The 22,321-nt window shown below is 39.8% G+C and overlaps 2 protein-coding genes across 2 annotated transcripts; both read left to right on the top strand.

Annotated features, from left to right (window-relative positions):
- Window positions 1-2,835: 2,835 nt before the first annotated feature.
- Window positions 2,836-10,319, top strand: LOC144583840 (vomeronasal type-2 receptor 26-like). Its single transcript, XM_078378739.1, has 5 exons — window positions 2,836-2,975; window positions 3,426-3,717; window positions 5,256-6,104; window positions 8,537-8,663; window positions 9,415-10,319. The coding sequence occupies exons 1-5, from the start codon at window positions 2,836-2,838 to the stop codon at window positions 10,317-10,319; spliced, it is 2,313 nt and encodes a 770-aa protein (XP_078234865.1).
- Window positions 10,320-10,446: 127 nt separating this feature from the next.
- Window positions 10,447-22,232, top strand: LOC144583841 (vomeronasal type-2 receptor 26-like). The gene is made up of 5 exons (XM_078378740.1): window positions 10,447-10,508; window positions 15,212-15,503; window positions 17,170-18,018; window positions 20,450-20,576; window positions 21,328-22,232. Exons 1-5 carry the CDS (start codon window positions 10,447-10,449, stop codon window positions 22,230-22,232), a joined length of 2,235 nt encoding a protein of 744 aa, XP_078234866.1.
- The last annotated feature ends 89 nt before the right edge of the window (window positions 22,233-22,321 follow it).

Here is a 22,321-nt window from a genome sequence, read left to right on the forward strand (position 1 = left end):
ACAGAGATATTGGCAAATCTTTGGGTTTGAATCTGAATCCAAGTCTTTGGTCTCAAGTCCCAAGCTGCAAGTCCAAAGCCCCATTGAAAACAAGTTTTTTTCTCCAGAAAAAAATGGGAGGGATTAATCAGTTCCAAGTCACATGTTAAGTCTGAGTCATCAAGGGGAAAAAAAACAAAAAAACTCAAGTAGAGTCTGAAGTGAGTCATTAGTGTCACTTAAGTCTGACTTGACAACAAGTCCCATGAATCGGGTATCCTCCCCTTGGTAAATTGAAAGAGACACTCCTCAAAAAAGAACTATCTTTATGTAGATATCAGATCAGGAGAGGTGGTGAAGATCTTTAGTAGATACTTTCTACAGCACTTAATAATTGTTTAAAATTAGAAAAATGTGACAGAGTTATTTCAACGATATGTTAAATTAATATAGCGAAAGATGTTCACCAATTATATTTTATTAAATTTTTATCTCATTGCTGTGCCCCATGGTGGTTACCTAGTCACAGTTTTGTGCACCATGGAGAACAGTAGTGTATTTCCACTTGAATTATAGTAATAAGGTCTACATGTGATATGCATATTAATTTAAATTAACGTATACAAATGTAATACAAACATTTGCATTTTGTGAAGAATGTCCTCCATCCTGGCAGTCTGCTTAGTGGGAACCTGACCCTGACAGGAATTCCTCTTTATATCTTTCTGTACAGTAATGAATGCTATTGTATCACAGCTAAATGATGTTATACCTATGATACTAATTAATCTTTCCCCATAAATATGTAAATAAACCCTTCCATATTACATAGTCTATCATTTATTTTAAGAACAGTTTAATGATAATAAAGGGACGTGGTGGCGCTGTGGGTTAAACTGCAGAAGCCTCTGTGCCACAAGGTCAGAGGACCAGCAGTCATAAGATCAAATCCACGCGAAGGAGTGAGCGCCCGTCACTTGTCCCAGCTCCCACCAACCTAGCGGTTCAAAAGCACGCAAATGCAAGTAGATAAATAGGGACCACCTCGATGGGAAGGTAACAGCATTCCGTGTCTAAGTCGCACTGGCCATGTGTCCACGGAAGATTGTCTTCAGACAACGCTGGCTCTATGGCTTGGAAATGGGGATGAGCACCGTCCCCTAGAGTCGAACATGACTGGACAAAAATTGTCAAGGGGAACCTTTACCTTTAATGATAATAATATTCCAGTTTTATTGTATGTGGATAAACTGACCTAAAGTTCTAAAATGTTTGAACAGTTAAATCACTTTTGTCATAGAATATTTTGTCAGATAATATTTGAGTAAACCCCCAGCAACACATAACACCAACAAGGTCTGTGAAGGTATTTTTGTTATTCCTGAATACACATTCAAAATGTGTATGAATCTCTGGAAAAGAGAAACTATTTTTTTTCATTTGTAATGAGTATCAAGTGTGTGCCACTGCAGAATAACAACATATTTGTCTTTTGTGGGGAAAATATGTTTCCCCCAGAAATTTATAAATAATGACTACTGCATTGTGACAACAGGGCCTTGCGCCCAGGACAATGCACACTCACTTGACAGCAATTGCCTTTTTTACTCAGGATCAGGATTTCCCAGATCCCTAAATGTAGGCCATAAATGGGTGGAAGAGAGCCACCCTGTGGGTTTCTGATAGGAGGAAGCCCATTCCCATGCCCATTCATTGTGCGCTGATATCTCCTGTCAGTCAAGAATGTTGATCCAAGTATGAACTGTCATTGTTTATGACAGCATATACATTGGCCTTCTTTACGGTCTCAAGCTGGAGATCTTGTTCTAGCTCAAGGGCCTGTTAGTGTGGCCCTACCCCAGATTTCAGGGAGTCATGGAGTGGCGTACACCTGTGTGGTCTCCAGAGGACTTCCACTTCTGGTGGAATCCTCAACACCTGCTAAAGTGGTTGGTGGCGGGCATTGGAAGGCATTTGGGTCTCTAGATGTATTGGATTCAGTTCCCCAAAATTGGCCCACAGGACTGTTGCTGTAACTAATAAAGTTGTGGCCTGTTCTTCTCAAAAATAATTGTGTGTTGCCTTCTTTGTATGTAGCTTCAGATGGCTTGGGGCCTGCTCAGCACTAGGCCAACAACACTATGTATAAATTTGGAGAAAATGGATTATAATCCATGAAAGCTCACACTGTAAATTTTATAAGTATTAGAAAATTTATTGTCATTTTATTTTGCTTTATTTTTGCGGAAATAAATGAAAACAATTATGTTTGGAAATTGCTCCAAAAAAGCATATTTTGTTTTCCTAAAAGAGGGGGGAAAAACTTTGGAAAAATTATTGTCTTTTTGATTCTATGCCCAAAATCTAGTATAATTCATATCTGAGACATAAATTTAATTGCTGTTCACCAGGGAGTCAGACGTTGTTATTGTTCTACAATTTCATTAAAAATATTTGAATTCTCTTGAGATGTGGCAAAAACATTTTTTTTAAACTACGCCACAGAGAATACACCACTTTGAGTTCCCATAATTACCAAAATAACCCCAATTCATTTTGCTATTTCAAACATGTTGCTTTGCAGTGCTGACAAAACTAAATAAGAAATATTTCAAAGCATGGTATAAATATAACCCAAAATATTTTAGAGGAGGTGCTAGGAGATAAGTAGTGACACACATCCATCAGAGTGATCTCTAGTACTTTACGTTTTATATTGCTATTAGTTTAGATTTTAGATGCATATTCGTAAGTCTGTTTTCAGAGGGGAGATTTGTATTCACGATGATGATGTTAGTACTGTTCTTTATTATGCTTCCTGAGGTTGTATCTGAAGCTCAGACACGTACATGCGGGATGTCTCATCTGCAATCGATTCTTCCCAAATATTATCAATCTGGAGATCTCATCTATGGAGGCAGCATTCTTCGGGCGTTTTTTGACTCAGGTCAACACAAATTCACTAAACTTCCTCCTGGAATTCTACCAACTAAAACGTTTGTGTGTGAACATTATTCTATGATTTCACTCTTAGTTAAGTAATTAATTGCTTAGGAATGTTTGATATGCAATTGCCTAGGACAGTGACCTCATTGCTATACCTTAAATATACCTCTCTTTTCATTATGCATTTGTTGGAGAACTTGACTTTGGCTAGTTCATATCTCCATAGCACCCAAATCTCAGTTTTAATTCCCTTCCATTTTGTATTTTCCTGAACCTAAAATTAGTTTTAGCTCAGCGTCAGTGCAGTTTTCAAATCTGTCCAAAACCTATAGTCTAGACTCCTTCGTAGCCCATTTTGGGTTGTCTCAGAAAATACATCAGGTAATGTCATGTATATTAATAGTTTTCTAAAAAACATTTGCATCAGGAAGTCTTTCTAACTCTTCTAAATATCTTAGGAAGTCATGTGGTAATCATACCAAAAATGTTTCTCTTTATAGATTGTTGACTGAAAACTACCAGCACATTCTAGCTTTGGCATTTGCTGTAAAAGAAATCAACCAAAACCCTCACTTGTTACCCAATATTACTCTGGGATTCAATATTTATGACAACTATCTTCATGCATGGTGGGCTAGTCGTGTCACTGTTGAGCTTATTTCTTCAAGGAACAGGTGCGTTCCCAACTACAAGTGTGATAGCCACGACCATCTATTGGCAGTCATTGAAGAACTGATCTCTACCTTATCTGATGAGACGGAAAACCTTTTTAGAATCTACAAGATCCCACAGGTAGATTGTGTTTCCCAGTGTTTTTCATTCCAAATCTGTTTTTGCAGTACTGAGACAGAGATGTGTGTACCTGACAGCAGCAAGCATTATGTTATACATTCCATTGAAAACGTCTTATTCTATTTTATTGAGACATCTACAGTAGATTCTGATGCCAGTGATACAAATAAAATGCTAGTTGGTAACTCTAAAAGCAGCAACAACAAAGGGAACAGTGTCATAAAAAGTAAAAACAGACAAATGACTCAAGTAACAACAGCAGCAGTAACAAATGCCTAGAAGTTATGGTTTTTACAACCCTGGCCAGAATCCAGCTGAAAAAACATGACAGCAGAACTCCATTGGCATAAAATTCAGCTGCAGCTATAACTTGTTGCAAGTTAAGAACGGAACTGCTGGACAGCGCAAATGTTTAAGTATCTGGCTGTGGAATCAGAGCCCACTGCTTTTAGAGTAGGGTGTTTGTATCCCTACTGTGTCTCATATGGGCTGGATTCAATGATCCTTAGGGTCCCTTCCAGCTCTCCAGTTCTGTGATGATGATGATGTAGGCATTTGCTCATGTCATGTGATGGATGTGCATCAGGAGATGCCTGCACTAACTTCTTAACTTGTGCCACTTCACAGCTGAGGTTTTCTTCGGTGGAGTTAACAGTGACAGGCATAATTAATAGGACTATAATCCTTGTTTAAAACTGGCCAAACACAGACCGATCAAGTCCCCACTCCCCAAAAATTATCTTCCATATTTCAGTGGCACCCGAAAGTCTTTTCCTGCATATCGCTTCCTTTCATCTTTCTTTAGTTAAAAGGACAGCTAGGAGAACCTTAGAAATTAAGTATAGTTCTTGACAGAGATAATTGAAGAGCTGATTTGTTTTGGAAAGTAACCAAGTCAAGAGCATATGTTTAGGTGTCTGCATTCCTGGAACCACATAGGAACAACTATCTTTGGGCTTTAGCATCTCACACTTTCTTTTTATTTTCAGCTTAAGCCAAGTTCTGCTGTATTCCATAAACCCTCTTGATGGGTGAGAGGCATTTCTTGTTGCTCCTGTTGTTGCGACTTGAGTCATTTGTCTGTTTTTACTTTTTATGACACTGTTCTCCCTGTTGTTGCTGTTTTTAGAGTTGTAAACTAGCATTTTATTTGTATCACTGGCATCAGAATCTAGGTGTCTCTGCTCTTTTGATAGGTCATTGACTTTACAGATTAAAACTTGTTGAAAAAGCATTAAGATTCAATAGTGGTGACTTGCTCTCTCTATTTAAGGGATAATCAATGGATCTCAGAGCACCATTGATATTTTCCTCCTTTCCTGGGGCTATGCTACTTCAGCATGGTCTTGAACCACATTTATCAAGTGAAGGACGTGGTTGCTTCTTATACATTTTATTGCAGCAAATAAAATCAGAGGAAATCTTATGGAGCTAGCAATTGTGGCATTTAAATACATCATGTCACTGTAATATAAAGAAAAATAATAATCCAGACCAGCTTGAAAATATCACTGTCTGCGCCCTCCATGTATCTTTAGCTCAGATATGGCTCTTCTGCTGTCGATACAAAAGATGCCAGATTTCTGCCCATCTATCAGATGGTTCCTAATGGAAGGATTCAATTCAGAGGAATTATCCAGTTGCTTCATCATTTCAAGTGGAAATGGATTGCGTTTTTGGCTGCAGATGAGGAGATATTAGAATGGTTCCTACGTGTAATGCTTCCCGAATTTTTGGACAATGGCATCTGTTTGGAATTGTTCTTTAGTTTCTATTATGATGTTGTCAGTTCAGATTATGCTGTAAGGGCTATGCAGATTTACAATAAAGCCATGAACTTTAAAGCCAATGTCACAGTTGCCTATGGAAGTGCAAGTTCTATAATGCTTTTGAGATGGTTCCTAAGTCAAGGCATTGGACATGCCATGCAAAAGTCAAGTGGCTGTGTTTGGATTCTGACAGTTGGTATGGAATTGAAATTCTTTACCAGTAGGAAGTTTGGGGATGAACAAGCTTTCCATGGTGCTCTATCCTTTGCAGTTCATTTTACTGAAATTCAAGGATTTGTGGAATTCATTCAGAGCAGGCATCCGTCCAGAACAAATGGAGATGGTTTTATGAAGGAGTTTTGGAGTGAGGCATTTGATTGTACTTTCCAGGATTCTGTTGTGGACAATGTGGGTGGGGATGTCTGTACTGAAGAGGAGAAACTAGAGAATCTCCCTCAGCATGTATTCCCAAAGACTGTAACTAGCCACAGCTACAGCATCTACAACGCAGTTTATGCTGTGGCTCATGCTTTGCATGCCATGTATTCATCCACCTCCAAAAGTAATGCAAGGATGAAAGGTGGAAGAAGAGAGCTTCACACTCTGCAGTCCTGGCAGGTAACTGGCTCAACATTTCAATGTGGGCATAGTTAATGCTTCACCAGGAGATTTATAAACACAGAGGTGATGGCTGTTCACATTAGGGCTGATCATTAGAGCTTTGTGAAAGTATCCTGCCTGGATTTGAAACTCAATCTTAGATTTGAGTATGATTCTCTTTAGAACTATTCCATCATGATCTGATTCAATTTGAACCTGAGTCAGAATCATACTTCTGGGATTTTAATTTACAATGGAAGAATCAAATTGGCTGTAACTTTTTGTGGGTTTTTTTATGTAGGTGAAACTTAGTTACATTGTATTAATCTTAGAGAGAAATACAAATGAGTTGTAATGTGGGAAAGATGTGATTTACGTATAGTGACTTTTTTGCACAACATTTATGAAACAGGCTTTTTTGAACAAATATATATAAAATATGGAAGCTTGTAGCCCCTTTTAACTTTATTATTTGATTAGTTGATAACATTGATTTTCACCTCCTCCAGCCCAAGTGAGAACACCTTATTTTCCCCATTGCCGTGTGCTTTCACTATTTGGAGTCATGCAAATATTCCTGAGGGTTGTATATAAATGGAAGTGGATGAACTATAAATTGACCCAAAATGAAGTGATTCTATTTGTAAGACAAATAATTTGGACCAAATTGCAGTAGATGGTATTCATACATGGCAATCAGGCTTTCTTATTGGATCTAAATTTTCAATGTATCTCACACTAATCTAGATCCACTTTGGACTTGATTGGAACCAATAGGTCCAAATTAGTTCAGAAGCTGGAGTTTGGTTAAATTAGTTGCACAGACCTATTGATAGTAAGAGAAGCAGAGTGATCACATGGAAAGGCAGATAAATAATTAGGACCATCTTATCTTTAACAATTGTCACTGTCCATTTGCATTTTTAAAAATTGTCTGTTTTCCTTTAGCTCCATCATTTTCTTCCATCTGTGTCATTTAATAACAGCGCCGGGGAAAAAGTTTTCTTCAATCAGGATTGGGAGGCAGTTACAGGATTTGACATTATAAATTGGGTCTCCTTTCCTAATCAATCTTTCTTTGGAGTGAAAGTCGGAAGAACAGCTTCTCCAAATTCTCCAGATGAAACATTAATCATTAATGAAGATCTCATTGTATGGCACAGCTCGTTTAATCAGGTGATACATGAATGTAAGCATTTGGGGAAATTTCCCAGTTTTAGATGTGAATAGTGAATTTTCTACTACAGCATGATATATAAAGTACATACATGGGCCTTGCACAAGATGTGAAGGAAATCATGGGTCTCAAGAACAATGGATCAAAATATTATATGAAACTTTAAATGAGCTGGAGTGTACTTTTTTTTCCATGAGAGTCCAACATACAAAAATGTTAGTGTCTAAAGTTCATTATATGCTGGCTGGATAGCTGAGTGGTTTCAGTATCTGACTGTGGAGCCAGAAATTAGGAGTTTGATTCCCTATTGTACCTGATTCGAAAGCAGAGATGGGCACTTACCATGTTTCAGCAGTTCAGCATGGTTCATCGGATCAGACCCATAGGTGTTGTGTGGGCTTCCCAGATTCAACACCCAGCCTCTTCCAGTGGGTGCCCACTCAGAAGAGGAGGCAGAGTAAGGAAGCCCATGGCATTGTTTCTGATTGGATGTCCATGGGAGGAGGTGGAGCATGGACTCCAATTAACACCTATGGGCCTGATCAACCAAACCATGCCAAACCACTAAACTGAGGTGAGTGTTCATCTCTATTCTTAAGTAAATAACAATAAATATCAGAAACTTTTGAGAATAGGAAAGTCAAGTGTTTGACAGGACTTTCAGTTGGGGTTAGAATGGCGAGGACAGGTTTATGTGGATGTGGTTCTTTTTAAGAATCATTTGTGTTTCTTTCCTGGATGTAATTATGGTATTTCTAATGAGCCTAGTGGCGCGGTGGTTAAACCGCTGAACTGCAGCCAAAACTGTGCTCACAACCTGGGGTTCAATCCCAGGTAGCTAGCTCAAGGTTGACTCAGCCTTCTGTCCTTCCGAGGTCGGTAAAATGAGTACCCAGCTTGCTGGGGGGGGGGCAATGTGTAGCCTGCATAATTAACTTGTAAACCGCCCAGAGAGTGCTTGTAGCACTATGGGGCAGTATATAAGCAGCACACTTTGCTCTTTGCTTTGCTTTGCTGTGACCAGTAGCCTGGTTAAGAGAGATTGCAGATCACAGAAATGCAGCAAGCATATTCAGTTGAATGAGCTTATGGTACAGAAGAAGATTCTATAGGACTTCCAGTTGAGGTTGGAATGGAAAGGACAGGTTTACAGGCATGTCCCCATCCCTTTCAATCCTACATTCACTTAGGCTGAATATTTGTATAGGGCTCATATGATTCTAAAACTATTCTTCTGAAGACAGTTACTCTTCTTTTTTTCATTGGTGGACAGGTACAGCCATCTTCAGTGTGCAGTGCCAAATGTCAAGCTGGTTATAGGAAGAAGAGGAAAGAGGGAGAGATGTTTTGCTGCTATGATTGCATTCAGTGTCCCAAAGGATGGGTGTCTGGTGAGGAAGGTGAGCATTTTAGTAGCAAACACATATCAATGAAACCAAGGTTCTCGATACTACTCGAACTGAACTTTATTGAAGTAAGAGAATGGAATACAAGGATAAGCTGAGTCTCTGATGTACCCAACCCAACAGCTCATCGGAGGCCTGAATTAACTTTATTAAACCTATGGTAAGTCCAGTCCTTTTCCTGGCCCACATTCTTTTCACTGGGTTGGTGTATTCCATAGTCCATACCTAGCTGGGATCTAGTTTTCCACACAGACTCCAGCTAGCTAATGACCTTTGAGGAGGGCTTCCATTGTCAGGTAAGAAATGTGGTGGCGCTGTGGGTTAAATTGCAGAAGCCTCTGTGCTGTAAGGTCTGTAGATCTTCAGCTGTAAGATTGAATCCATGTGACGGAGTACGCACCCGTCGCTTGTCCCAGCTCCTGCCAACCTAGCGGTTTGCAAGCATGCAAATGTGGGTAGATGGGAAGGTAACAGTGTTCCATGTTGCACTGTCCATGTGACCACAGAAGATTGTCTTCAGACAAACGCTGGCTCTATGGCTTGGAAACAGGGATGAGCACCACTCCCTAGAGTCGATCATGACTGGACAAAAATTGTCTAGGGGAACCTTTACCTTTACCTTCCATTTTCAGGCACTTATAGGCTCCTGGGTCTTCCAAGTCCTTGTCTCCAGTTGGCTCAGTTAAAGACACTCTTTCTGGTGCTTCCTCCACCAGTGCTCTTTTTTTTACTTTTCTTTCCTCAGACATGGCTTACTGTGCTAGATGTCCAGATGACCATTATCCAAATAAGGACCAGAACTCCTGTGTTCCCAAGAGAATAACTTTCTTATCTTATGAGGAACCTCTGGGCATCACTTTAGCTATTTTTGCACTTTCATTGGTGCTGATAACATCTCTGGTCCTAGGAATATTTATGAAGTACCACAACACTCCCATCGTTAAAGCCAACAATCAAGACCTTACCTACACTCTTCTCATCTCTGTCCTCCTTTGCTTCCTTTGTACATTGCTGTTCGTTGGCCGACCTGAGACAGCGACATGTATCCTCCAACGTATGACCTCTGATATTATCTTCACTGTCACTGTTTCTACATTGTTGGCAAAAACTATTACAGTTGTCCTAGCTTTCAAGGCTATGCAGCCAGGATCAAGGATCAAAAAGTGGGTAGGGAAGAAACTGGCCAGCTTTATTATTCTTGCCTGCTCTACTCTTCAAGTGACTGTTTGCCTTGTGTGGCTGGTGACCTCTCCCCCATTTCCTGATACTGACATTCATTCATTGCCAGAAGAAATAATCCTGTGGTGCAATGCATCATCATTCCAAATATTTTATTCTGAACTGAGCTTCACGGGCTTGATAGCCTTTATCAGCTTCACTGTGGCTTTTTTTGCACGGAAGCTGCCGGATGGTTTCAATGAATCCACACTGATCACATTCAGCATGGGGGTATTTTGTATCATTTGGATGTGCTTTGTTCCAGTCTATTTGACTGCTAAAGGAAAGCACACAGTAGCATTCGAAATGTTCATTATCATAGCCTGTAATGCTGGGTTACTGGGTTGCTTCTTTTTCCCCAAATGCTATATAATTTTGTTGAAGCCTGAGTTAAACAGCAGGGAACAATTAAGAAGGAGACTCAAACACTAGAGAAGTATCCTGTTAGTGACAATATGCACTCTCTTTGGCTAGAGGTGTAAATGGGAGCCAAGTCAAGGCATTTGTGCATTTCTGGGGTGACCATTGGGTGGAGCAAAGAACCAAAGGCATTGATAGGATGGAACAGAATCTCAATGGACGTCTCATCTTGAATTTTCCAGTTGACCATTATTATGAGAAGTGGGGAAAGAGAGAGAAAAACTAAGGGATATGCTCAGTGGGTGCAACGGGGAATGGAGAGTGTGTGCTTTACTTCATAAATCAATCTAACTTGTCTTTCCTACTCCAAAGTCTTAGACTCAGCTTTTGGAGTCTGGTGGGTGAAGTACCATTATTTAAGGTCTACCACAGATAGTTGGATGAAGAGTACTGATGGGTCTTTTAATATTGTTTCACTCATAATCAACATCTAGCGCCTAAAACAAATGATTTCTATTGGAAATTGGGATATTCGTATCTGTATACAAATATCCCAACAGAGCTTAATTTAACAAGGCTCTGTGGGACCAGACCATCCACACACAGATCTTGCTGCAGCACTGGTCCTCCTCATCTTACTAATGGTACCCTGAGTGCCACTCTCTTCTTGCTCGGCTGGTCACTCCAGGCAGGGGGCAGGAGGATGAGCCTCCCCACACAGCTGCTGAGTGGCCAGCCAAGCAGGAAGAGAGTGATGCTCTGGGCACCATTGGCAGGATGAGTGGAACCGGTGCTGCAGCAAGACGTGTGAGTGGACAGTCTGGTCCCAGGGTCTGGACCCTCATTAGATTCAGTTGAGTTGGGGATATTCGGATTCATATATGAATCCGAATATCCCCATCTCTAATTTGTATTGATGAAAGAGGCATACATGGACATTTTTTTGATTTTCTTCACACTGTATTCCCTCTTTCTTGCACCCTTTCTTTCTTCTTCGCTCCCAGGAAACTCTTCATGCAATAGCGTTGAGATGGCTTTTGTCAGCAGCCAATCAGAACATCAGGCAGAGTGCAAATTTTGAATCTCTGTGTATGTGTGCTTTCCATGTTAGTTTGATTTCATAAAGTTGTTATTTGGTTAATGTCTGCATTTTTATTCTGTTAAAGTGGATATTTTTGTGGGTGGTATAGGACCATTTTCTTTGCCTCTGTGATAGGTGTGCAGAGGGAAGATGGACTTTGTGTCATGCCACTAAGATGTGTGGGTTGTTGTTGTTTTAATTCTGTACTTTTTAAATATTGTACTGTTGCTTCCTTGAAGAAGACTGATTCTCTGTTAATTCTCTGTTGCCTCGTGTTTGCATTTTTAATTCTTTTGTATTTTTTAATAAAGATTTTCAGAATGTAAGAGTGAGGAAGCCCCAAATGAATGACTTGAAAGAGGTTCTCACTTTCATATAAAATTATAGGACAAGTTCATGAAATATATTAAATCACAGAGATATTGGCAAATCTTTGGGTTTGAATCTGAATCCGAGTCTTTGGTGTCAAGTCCCAAGCTGCAAGTCCAAAGCCCTATTGAAAACAAGTTTTTTTCTCCAGAAAAAAATGGGAGGGATTAATCAATTCCAAGTCACATGTTAAGTCTGAGTCATCAAGGGGAAAAAAAAAACAAAAAAACTCAAGTAGAGTCTGAAGTGAGTCATTAGTGTCACTTAAGTCTGACTTGACAACAAGTCCCATGAATCGGGTATCCTCCCCTTGGTAAATTGAAAGAGACAGTCCTCAAAAAAGAACTATCTTTATGTAGATCTCAGATCAGGAGAGGTGGTGAAGATCTTTAGTAGATACTTTCTACAGCACTTAATAATTGTTTAAAATTAGAAAAATGTGACAGAGTTATTTCAACAATATGTTAAATTAATATAGCGAAAGATGTTCACCAATTATATTTTATTTAATTTTTATCTCATTGCTGTGCCCCATGGTGGTTACCTAGTCACAGTTTTGTGCACCATGGAGAACAGTAGTGTATTTCCACTTGAATTATAGTAATAAGGTCTACATGTGATATGCATATTAATTTAAATTAACGTATACAAATGTAATACAAACATTTGCATTTTGTGAAGAATGTCCTCCATCCTGGCAGTCTGCTTAGTGGGAACCTGACCCTGACAGGAATTCCTCTTTATATCTTTCTGTACAGTAATGAATGCTATTGTATCACAGCTAAATGATGTTATACCTATGATACTAATTAATCTTTCTCCATAAATATGTAAATAAACCATTCCATATTACATAGTCTATCATTTATTTTAAGAACAGTTTAATGATAATAAAGGGACGTGGTGGTGCTGCGGGTTAAACCGCAGAAGCCTCTGTGCCACAAGGTCAGAAGACCAGCAGTCATAAGATCAAATCCACGCGAAGGAGTGAGCGCCAATCACTTGTCCCAGCTCCCACCAACCTAGCGGTTGAAAAGCACACAAATGCAAGTAGATAAATAGGGACCACCTCGATGGGAAGGTAACAGCATTTCGTGTCTAAGTCGCACTGGCCATGTGTCCACGGAAGATTGTCTTCAGACAACGCTGGCTCTATGGCTTGGAAATGGGGATGAGCACCGTCCCCTAGAGTCGAACATGACTGGACAAAAATTGTCAAGGGGAACCTTTACCTTTAATGATAATAATATTCCAGTTTTATTGTATGTGGATAAACTGACCTAAAGTTCTAAAATGTTTGAACAGTTAAATCACTTTTGTCATAGAATATTTTGTCAGATAATATTTGAGTAAACCCCCAGCAACACATAACACCAACAAGGTCTGTGAAGGTATTTTTGTTATTCCTGAATACACATTCAAAATGTGTATGAATCTCTGGAAAAGAGAAACTATTTTTTTTTATATTTGTAATGAGTATCAAGTGTGTGCCACTGCAGAATAACAACATATTTGTCTTTTGTGGGGAAAATATGTTTCCCCCAGAAATTTATAAATAATGACTACTGCATTGTGACAACAGGGCCTTGCGCCCAGGACAATGCACACTCACTTGACAGCAATTGCCTTTTTTACTCAGGATCAGGATTTCCCAGATCCCTAAATGTAGGCCATAAATGGGTGGAAGAGAGCCACCCTGTGGGTTTCTGATAGGAGGAAGCCCATTCCCATGCCCATTCATTGTGCGCTGATATCTCCTGTCAGTCAAGAATGTTGATCCAAGTATGAACTGTCATTGTTTACGACAGCATATACATTGGCCTTCTTTACGGTCTCGAGCTGGAGAGCTTGTTCTAGCTCAAGGACCTGTTAGTGTGGCCCTACCCCAGATTTCAGGGAGTCATGGAGTGGCGTACACCTGTGTGGTCTCCAGAGGACTTCCACTTCTGGTGGAATCCTCAACACCTGCTAAAGTGGTTGGTGGTGGGCATTGGAAGGCATTTGGGTCTCTAGATGTATTGGATTCAGTTCCCCAAAATTGGCCCACAGGACTGTTGCTGTAACTAATAAATTTGTGGCCTGTTCTTCTCAAAAATAATTGTGTGTTGCCTTCTTTGTATGTAGCTTCAGATGGCTTGGGGCCTGCTCAGCACTAGGCCAACAACACTATGTATAAATTTGGAGAAAATGGATTATAATCCATGAAAGCTCACACTGTAAATTTTATAAGTATTAGAAAATTTATTGTCATTTTATTTTGCTTTATTTTTGCGGAAATAAATGGAAATTGCTCCAAAAAAGCATATTTTGTTTTCCTAAAATAAATGGAAATTGCTCCAAAAAAGCATATTTTGTTTTCCTAAAAGAGGGGAAAAAAACTTTGGAAAAATTATTGTCTTTTTGATTCCATGCCCAAAATCTAGTATAATTCATATCTGAGACATAAATTTAATTGCTGTTCACCAGGGAGTCAGACATTGTTATTGTTCTACAATTTCATTAAAAATACTTGAATTGAAGTGTATGTCTCCTGAGATGTGGCAAAAACATTTTTTTAAACTACGCCACAGAGAATACACCACTTTGAGTTCCCATAATTATCAAAATAACCCCAATTCATGTTGCTATTTCAAACATGTTGCTTTGCAGTGCTGACAAAACTAAATAAGAAATATTTCAAAGCATGGTATAAATGTACCCCAAAATATTTTAGAGGAGGTGCTAGGAGATAAGTAGTGACACACATCCATCAGAGTGATCTCTAGTACTTTACGTTTTACAGTATATTGCTACTAGTTTAGATTTTAGATGCATATTCGTAAGTCTGTTTTCAGAGGGGAGATTTGTATTCACGATGATGATATTAATACTCTTCTTTTTTATGCTTCCTGAGGTTGTATCTGAAGTTCAGACACGTACATGCGGGATGTCTCATCTGCAATCAATTCTTCCCAAATATTATCAATCAGGAGATCTCATCTATGGAGCCAGCATTCTTCGGGCGTTTTTTGACTCAGGTCAACACAAATTCACTAAACTTCCTCCTGGAATTCTACCAACTAAAACGTCTGTGTGTGAACATTATTCTATGATTTCACTCTTAGTTAAGTAATTAATTGCTTAGGAATGTTTGATATGCAAGTGCCTAGGACAGTGACCTCATTGCTATACCTTAAATATACCTCTCTTTCCATTATGCATTTGTTGGAGAACTTGACTTTGGCTAGTTCATATCTCCATAGCACCCAAATCTCAGTTTTAATTCCCTTCCATTTTGTATTTTCCTGAACCTAAAATTAGTTTTAGCTCAGCGTCGGTGCAGTTTTCAAATCTGTCCAAAACCTATAGTCTAGACTTCTTTGTAGCCCATTTTGGGTTGTCTCAGAAAATACATCAGATAATGTCATGTATATTAATAGTTATTTAAAACATTTGCATCAGGAAGTCTTTCTAACTCTTCTAAATATCTTAGAAAGTCATGTGGTAATCACACCAAAAATGTTTCTCTTTATAGATTGTTGACTGAAAACTACCAGCACATTCTAGCTTTGGCATTTGCTGTAAACGAAATCAACCAAAACCCTCGCTTGTTACCCAATATTACTCTGGGATTCAATATTTATGACAACTATCTTCATGCATGGTGGGCTACTCGTGTCACTGTTGAGCTTATTTCTTCAAGGAACAGGTGCGTTCCCAACTACAAGTGCGATAGCCAGGACCATCTATTGGCAGTCATTGAAGAACTGATCTCTACCTTATCTGATGAGACGGAAAACCTTTTTAGAATCTACAAGATCCCACAGGTAGATTGTGTTTCCCAGTGTTTCTCATTCCAAATCTGTTTTTGTAGTACTGAGACAGAGATGTGTGTACCTGACAGCAGCAAGCATTATGTTATACATTCCATTGAAAATGTCTTATTCTATTTTATTGAGACATCTAGATTCTGATGCCAGTGATACAAATAAAATGCTAGTTGGTAACTCTAAAAGCAGCAACAACAAAGGGAACAGTGTCATAAAAAGTAAAAACAGACAAATGACTCAAGTAACAACAGCAGCAGTAACAAATGCCTAGAAGTTATGGTTTTTACAACCCTGGCCAGAACCCAGCTGAAAAAATATGACAGCAGAACTCCATTGGCATAAAATTCAGCTGCAACTATAACTTGTTGCAAGTGAAGAACTGAACTGCTGGACAGCACAAATGTTTAAATATCTGGCTGTGGAATCAGAGCCTACTGCTTTTAGAGAAGGGAGTTTGTTTCCCTACTGCAGTGGTCCCCAACCTTGGGCCTCCAGATGTTCTTGGACTTCAACTCCCAGAAATCCTGGCCAGCAGAGTTGGTGGTGAAGGCTTCTGGGAGTTGTAGTCCAAGAACATCTGGAGGCCCAAGGTTGGGGACCACTGCCCTACTGTGTCTCATATGGGCTGGATTCAATGATCCTTAGGGTCCCTTCCAGCTCTCCAGTTCTACGATGATGATGATGTAGGCATTTGCTCATGTCATGTGATGGATGTGCATCAGGAGATGCCTGCACTGACTTCTTAACTTGTGCCACTTCACAGCTGAGGTTTTCATCGGTGGAGTTAACAGTGACAGGCATCATTAATAGGACTATAATCCTTGTTTAAAACTGGCCAAGCACAGACCCATCAACTCCCCACTCCCCCAAAATTATCTTCCATATTTCAGTGGCACCCGAAAGTCTTTTCCTGCATATCGCTCCCAGTCATCTTTCTTTAGTTAAAAGGACAGCTAGGAGAACCTTAGAAATTAAGTATAGTTCTTGACAGAGATAATTGAAGAGCTGATTTGTTTTGGAAAGTAACCAAGTCAAGAGCATATGTTTAGGTGTCTGCATTCCTGGAACCACATAGGAACAACTATCTTTGGGCTTTAGCATCTCACACTTTCTTTTTATTTTCAGCTTAAGCCAAGTTCTGCTGTATTCCATAAACCCTCTTGATGGGCGAGAGGCATTTCTTGTTGCTCCTGTTGTTGCGACTTGAGTCATTTGTCTGTTTTTACTTTTTATGACACTGTTCTCCCTGTTGTTGCTGTTTTTAGAGTTGTAAACTCACATTTTATTTGTATCACTGGCATCAGAATCTAGGTGTCTCTGCTCTTTTGATAGGTCACTGACTTTACAGATTAAAACCTGTTGAAAAAGCATTAAGATTCAATAGTGGTGACTTGCTCTCTCTATTTAGGGGAGAATCAATGGATCTCAGAGCACCATTGATATTTTCCTCCTTTCCTGGGGCTATGCTACTTCAGCATGGTCTTGAACCACATTTATCAAGTGAAGGACGTGGTTGCTTCTTATACATTTTATTGCAGCAAGGAAATCTTATGGAGCTAGCAAATGTGGCCTTTAAATACATCATGTCACTGTAATATAAAGAAAAATAATAATCCAGACCAGCTTGAAAATATCACTGTCTACGCCCTCCATGTATCTTTAGCTCAGATATGGCTCTTCTGCTGTCGATACAAAAGATGCCAGATTTCTGCCCATCTATCAGATGGTTCCTAATGGAAGGATTCAATTCAGAGGAATTATCCAGTTGCTTCATCATTTCAAGTGGAAATGGATTGCGTTTTTGGCTGCAGATGAGGAGATATTAGAATGGTTCCTACGTGTAATGCTTCCCGAATTTTTGGACAATGGCATCTGTTTGGAATTGTTCTTTAGTTTCTATTATGATGTTGTCAGTTCAGATTATGCTGTAAGGGCTATGCAGATTTACAATAAAGCCATGAACTTTAAAGCCAATGTCACAGTTGCCTATGGAAGTGCAAGTTCTATAATGCTTTTGAGATGGTTCCTAAGTCAAGGCATTGGACATGCCATGCAAAAGTCAAGTGGATGTGTTTGGATTCTGACAGTTGGTATGGAATTGAAATTCTTTACCAGTAGGAAGTTTGGGGATGAACAAGCTTTCCATGGTGCTCTATCCTTTGCAGTTCATTTTACTGAAATTCAAGGATTTGTGGAATTCATTCAGAGCAGGCATCCGTCCAGAACAAATGGAGATGGTTTTATGAAGGAGTTTTGGAGTGAGGCATTTGATTGTACTTTCCAGGATTCTGTTGTGGACAATGTGGGTGGGGATGTCTGTACTGAAGAGGAGAAACTAGAGAATCTCCCTCAGCATGTATTCCCAAAGACTGTAACTAGCCACAGCTACAGCATCTACAACGCAGTTTATGCTGTGGCTCATGCTTTGCATGCCATGTATTCATCCACCTCCAAAAGTAATGCAAAGATGAAAGGTGGAAGAAGAGAGCTTCACACTCTGCAGTCCTGGCAGGTAACTGGCTCAACATTTCAATGTGGGCATAGTTAATGCTTCACCAGGAGATTTATAAACACAGAGGTGATGGCTGTTCACATTAGGGCTGATCATTAGAGCTTTGTGAAAGTATCCTGCCTGGATTTGAAACTCAATCTTAGATTTGAGTATGATTCTCTTTAGAACTATTCCATCATGATCTGATTCAATTTGAACCTGAGTCAGAATCATACTTCTGGGATTTTAATTTACAATGGAAGAATCAAATTGGCTGTAACTTTTTGTGGGTTTTTTTATGTAGGTGAAACTTAGTTACATTGTATTAATCTTAGAGAGAAATACAAATGAGTTGTAATGTGGGAAAGATGTGATTTACGTATAGTGACTTTTTTGCACAACATTTATGAAACAGGCTTTTTTGAACAAATATATATAAAATATGGAAGCTTGTAGCCCCTTTTAACTTTATTATTTGATTAGTTGATAACATTGATTTTCACCTCCTCCAGCCCAAGTGAGAACACCTTATTTTCCCCATTGCCGTGTGCTTTCACTATTTGGAGTCATGCAAATATTCCTGAGGGTTGTATATAAATGGAAGTGGATGAACTATAAATTGACCCAAAATGAAGTGATTCTATTTGTAAGACAAATAATTTGGACCAAATTGCAGTAGATGGTATTCATACATGGCAATCAGGCTTTCTTATTGGATCTAAATTTTCAATGTATCTCACACTAATCTAGATCCACTTTGGACTTGATTGGAACCAATAGGTCCAAATTAGTTCAGAAGCTGGAGTTTGGTTAAATTAGTTGCACAGACCTATTGATAGTAAGAGAAGCAGAGTGATCACATGGAAAGGCAGATAAATAATTAGGACCATCTTATCTTTAACAATTGTCACTGTCCATTTGCATTTTTAAAAATTGTCTGTTTTCCTTTAGCTCCATCATTTTCTTCCATCTGTGTCATTTAATAACAGCGCCGGGGAAAAAGTTTTCTTCAATCAGGATTGGGAGGCAGTTACAGGATTTGACATTATAAATTGGGTCTCCTTTCCTAATCAATCTTTCTTTGGAGTGAAAGTCGGAAGAACAGCTTCTCCAAATTCTCCAGATGAAACATTAATCATTAATGAAGATCTCATTGTATGGCACAGCTCGTTTAATCAGGTGATACATGAATGTAAGCATTTGGGGAAATTTCCAGGTTTTAGATGTGAATAGTGAATTTTCTACTACAGCATGATATATAAAGTACATACATGGGCCTTGCACAAGATGTGAAGGAAATCATGGGTCTCAAGAACAATGGATCAAAATATTATATGAAACTTTAAATGAGCTGGAGTGTACTTTTTTTTCCATGAGAGTCCAACATACAAAAATGTTAGTGTCTAAAGTTCATTATATGCTGGCTGGATAGCTGAGTGGTTTCAGTATCTGACTGTGGAGCCAGAAATTAGGAGTTTGATTCCCTATTGTACCTGATTCGAAAGCAGAGATGGGCACTTACCATGTTTCAGCAGTTCAGCATGGTTCATCGGATCAGACCCATAGGTGTTGTGTGGGCTTCCCAGATTCAACACCCAGCCTCTTCCAGTGGGCGCCCACTCAGAAGAGGAGGCAGAGTAAGGAAGCCCATGGCATTGTTTCTGATTGGATGTCCATGGGAGGAGGTGGAGCATGGACTCCAATTAACACCTATGGGCCTGATCAACCAAACCATGCCAAACCACTAAACTGAGGTGAGTGTTCATCTCTATTCTTAAGTAAATAACAATAAATATCAGAAACTTTTGAGAATAGGAAAGTCAAGTGTTTGACAGGACTTTCAGTTGGGGTTAGAATGGCGAGGACAGGTTTATGTGGATGTGGTTCTTTTTAAGAATCATTTGTGTTTCTTTCCTGGATGTAATTATGGTATTTCTAATGAGCCTCGTGGCGCAGTGGTTAAACCGCTGAACTGCAGCCAAAACTGTGCTCACAACCTGGGGTTCAATCCCAGGTAGCCAGCTCAAGGTTGACTCAGCCTTCTGTCCTTCCGAGGTCGGTAAAATGAGTACCCAGCTTGCTGGGGGGGGGCAATGTGTAGCCTGCATAATTAACTTGTAAACCGCCCAGAGAGTGCTTGTAGCACTATGGGGCAGTATATAAGCAGCACACTTTGCTCTTTGCTTTGCTTTGCTGTGACCAGTAGCCTGGTTAAGAGAGATTGCAGATCACAGAAATGCAGCAAGCATATTCAGTTGAATGAGCTTATGGTACAGAAGAAGATTCTATAGGACTTCCAGTTGAGGTTGGAATGGAAAGGACAGGTTTACAGGCATGTCCCCATCCCTTTCAATCCTACATTCACTTAGGCTGAATATTTGTATAGGGCTCATATGATTCTAAAACTATTCTTCTGAAGACAGTTACTCTTCTTTTTTTCATTGGTGGACAGGTACAGCCATCTTCAGTGTGCAGTGCCAAATGTCAAGCTGGTTATAGGAAGAAGAGGAAAGAGGGAGAGATGTTTTGCTGCTATGATTGCATTCAGTGTCCCAAAGGATGGGTGTCTGGTGAGGAAGGTGAGCATTTTAGTAGCAAACACATATCAATGAAACCAAGGTTCTCGATACTACTCGAACTGAACTTTATTGAAGTAAGAGAATGGAATACAAGGATAAGCTGAGTCTCTGATGTACCCAACCCAACAGCTCATCGGAGGCCTGAATTAACTTTATTAAACCTATGGTAAGTCCAGTCCTTTTCCTGGCCCACATTCTTTTCACTGGGTTGGTGTATTCCATAGTCCATACCTAGCTGGGATCTAGTTTTCCACACAGACTCCAGCTAGCTAATGACCTTTGAGGAGGGCTTCCATTGTCAGGTAAGAAATGTGGTGGCGCTGTGGGTTAAATTGCAGAAGCCTCTGTGCTGTAAGGTCTGTAGATCTTCAGCTGTAAGATTGAATCCATGTGACGGAGTACGCACCCGTCGCTTGTCCCAGCTCCTGCCAACCTAGCGGTTTGCAAGCATGCAAATGTGGGTAGATGGGAAGGTAACAGTGTTCCATGTTGCACTGTCCATGTGACCACAGAAGATTGTCTTCAGACAAACGCTGGCTCTATGGCTTGGAAACAGGGATGAGCACCACTCCCTAGAGTCGATCATGACTGGACAAAAATTGTCAAGGGGAACCTTTACCTTTACCTTCCATTTTCAGGCACTTATAGGCTCCTGGGTCTTCCAAGTCCTTGTCTCCAGTTGGCTCAGTTAAAGACACTCTTTCTGGTGCTTCCTCCACCAGTGCTCTTTTTTTTACTTTTCTTTCCTCAGACATGGCTTACTGTGCTAGATGTCCAGATGACCATTATCCAAATAAGGACCAGAACTCCTGTGTTCCCAAGAGAATAACTTTCTTATCTTATGAGGAACCTCTGGGCATCACTTTAGCTATTTTTGCACTTTCATTGGTGCTGATAACATCTCTGGTCCTAGGAATATTTATGAAGTACCACAACACTCCCATCGTTAAAGCCAACAATCAAGACCTTACCTACACTCTTCTCATCTCTGTCCTCCTTTGCTTCCTTTGTACATTGCTGTTCGTTGGCCGACCTGAGACAGCGACATGTATCCTCCAACGTATGACCTCTGATATTATCTTCACTGTCACTGTTTCTACATTGTTGGCAAAAACTATTACAGTTGTCCTAGCTTTCAAGGCTATGCAGCCAGGATCAAGGATCAAAAAGTGGGTAGGGAAGAAACTGGCCAGCTTTATTATTCTTGCCTGCTCTACTCTTCAAGTGACTGTTTGCCTTGTGTGGCTGGTGACCTCTCCCCCATTTCCTGATACTGACATTCATTCATTGCCAGAAGAAATAATCCTGTGGTGCAATGCATCATCATTCCAAATATTTTATTCTGAACTGAGCTTCACGGGCTTGATAGCCTTTATCAGCTTCACTGTGGCTTTTTTTGCACGGAAGCTGCCGGATGGTTTCAATGAATCCACACTGATCACATTCAGCATGGGGGTATTTTGTATCATTTGGATGTGCTTTGTTCCAGTCTATTTGACTGCTAAAGGAAAGCACACAGTAGCATTCGAAATGTTCATTATCATAGCCTGTAATGCTGGGTTACTGGGTTGCTTCTTTTTCCCCAAATGCTATATAATTTTGTTGAAGCCTGAGTTAAACAGCAGGGAACAATTAAGAAGGAGACTCAAACACTAGAGAAGTATCCTGTTAGTGACAATATGCACTCTCTTTGGCTAGAGGTGTAAATGGGAGCCAAGTCAAGGCATTTGTGCATTTCTGGGGTG

The sequence above is a fragment of the Pogona vitticeps genome, chromosome 6 (assembly GCF_051106095.1).
Source record: "Pogona vitticeps strain Pit_001003342236 chromosome 6, PviZW2.1, whole genome shotgun sequence".
NCBI lineage: Eukaryota > Metazoa > Chordata > Lepidosauria > Squamata > Agamidae > Pogona > Pogona vitticeps.

Excerpts from the sequence above, each read along its gene's own strand:
- LOC144583841 (XM_078378740.1), top strand. The coding sequence starts at position 10,447 with ATGGAACAGAATCTCAATGGACGTCTCATCTTGAATTTTCCAGTTGAC. Across the intron at positions 10,509-15,211 it reads GTTGACCATTATTATGAGAA|ATTGTTGACTGAAAACTACC; the intron begins GTGGGGAAAGAG and ends TTCTCTTTATAG. Across the intron at positions 15,504-17,169 it reads GAATCTACAAGATCCCACAG|CTCAGATATGGCTCTTCTGC; the intron begins GTAGATTGTGTT and ends ATGTATCTTTAG.
- LOC144583840 (XM_078378739.1), top strand. The coding sequence starts at position 2,836 with ATGTCTCATCTGCAATCGATTCTTCCCAAATATTATCAATCTGGAGAT. Across the intron at positions 3,718-5,255 it reads GAATCTACAAGATCCCACAG|CTCAGATATGGCTCTTCTGC; the intron begins GTAGATTGTGTT and ends ATGTATCTTTAG. Across the intron at positions 8,664-9,414 it reads ATGGGTGTCTGGTGAGGAAG|ACATGGCTTACTGTGCTAGA; the intron begins GTGAGCATTTTA and ends TTCTTTCCTCAG.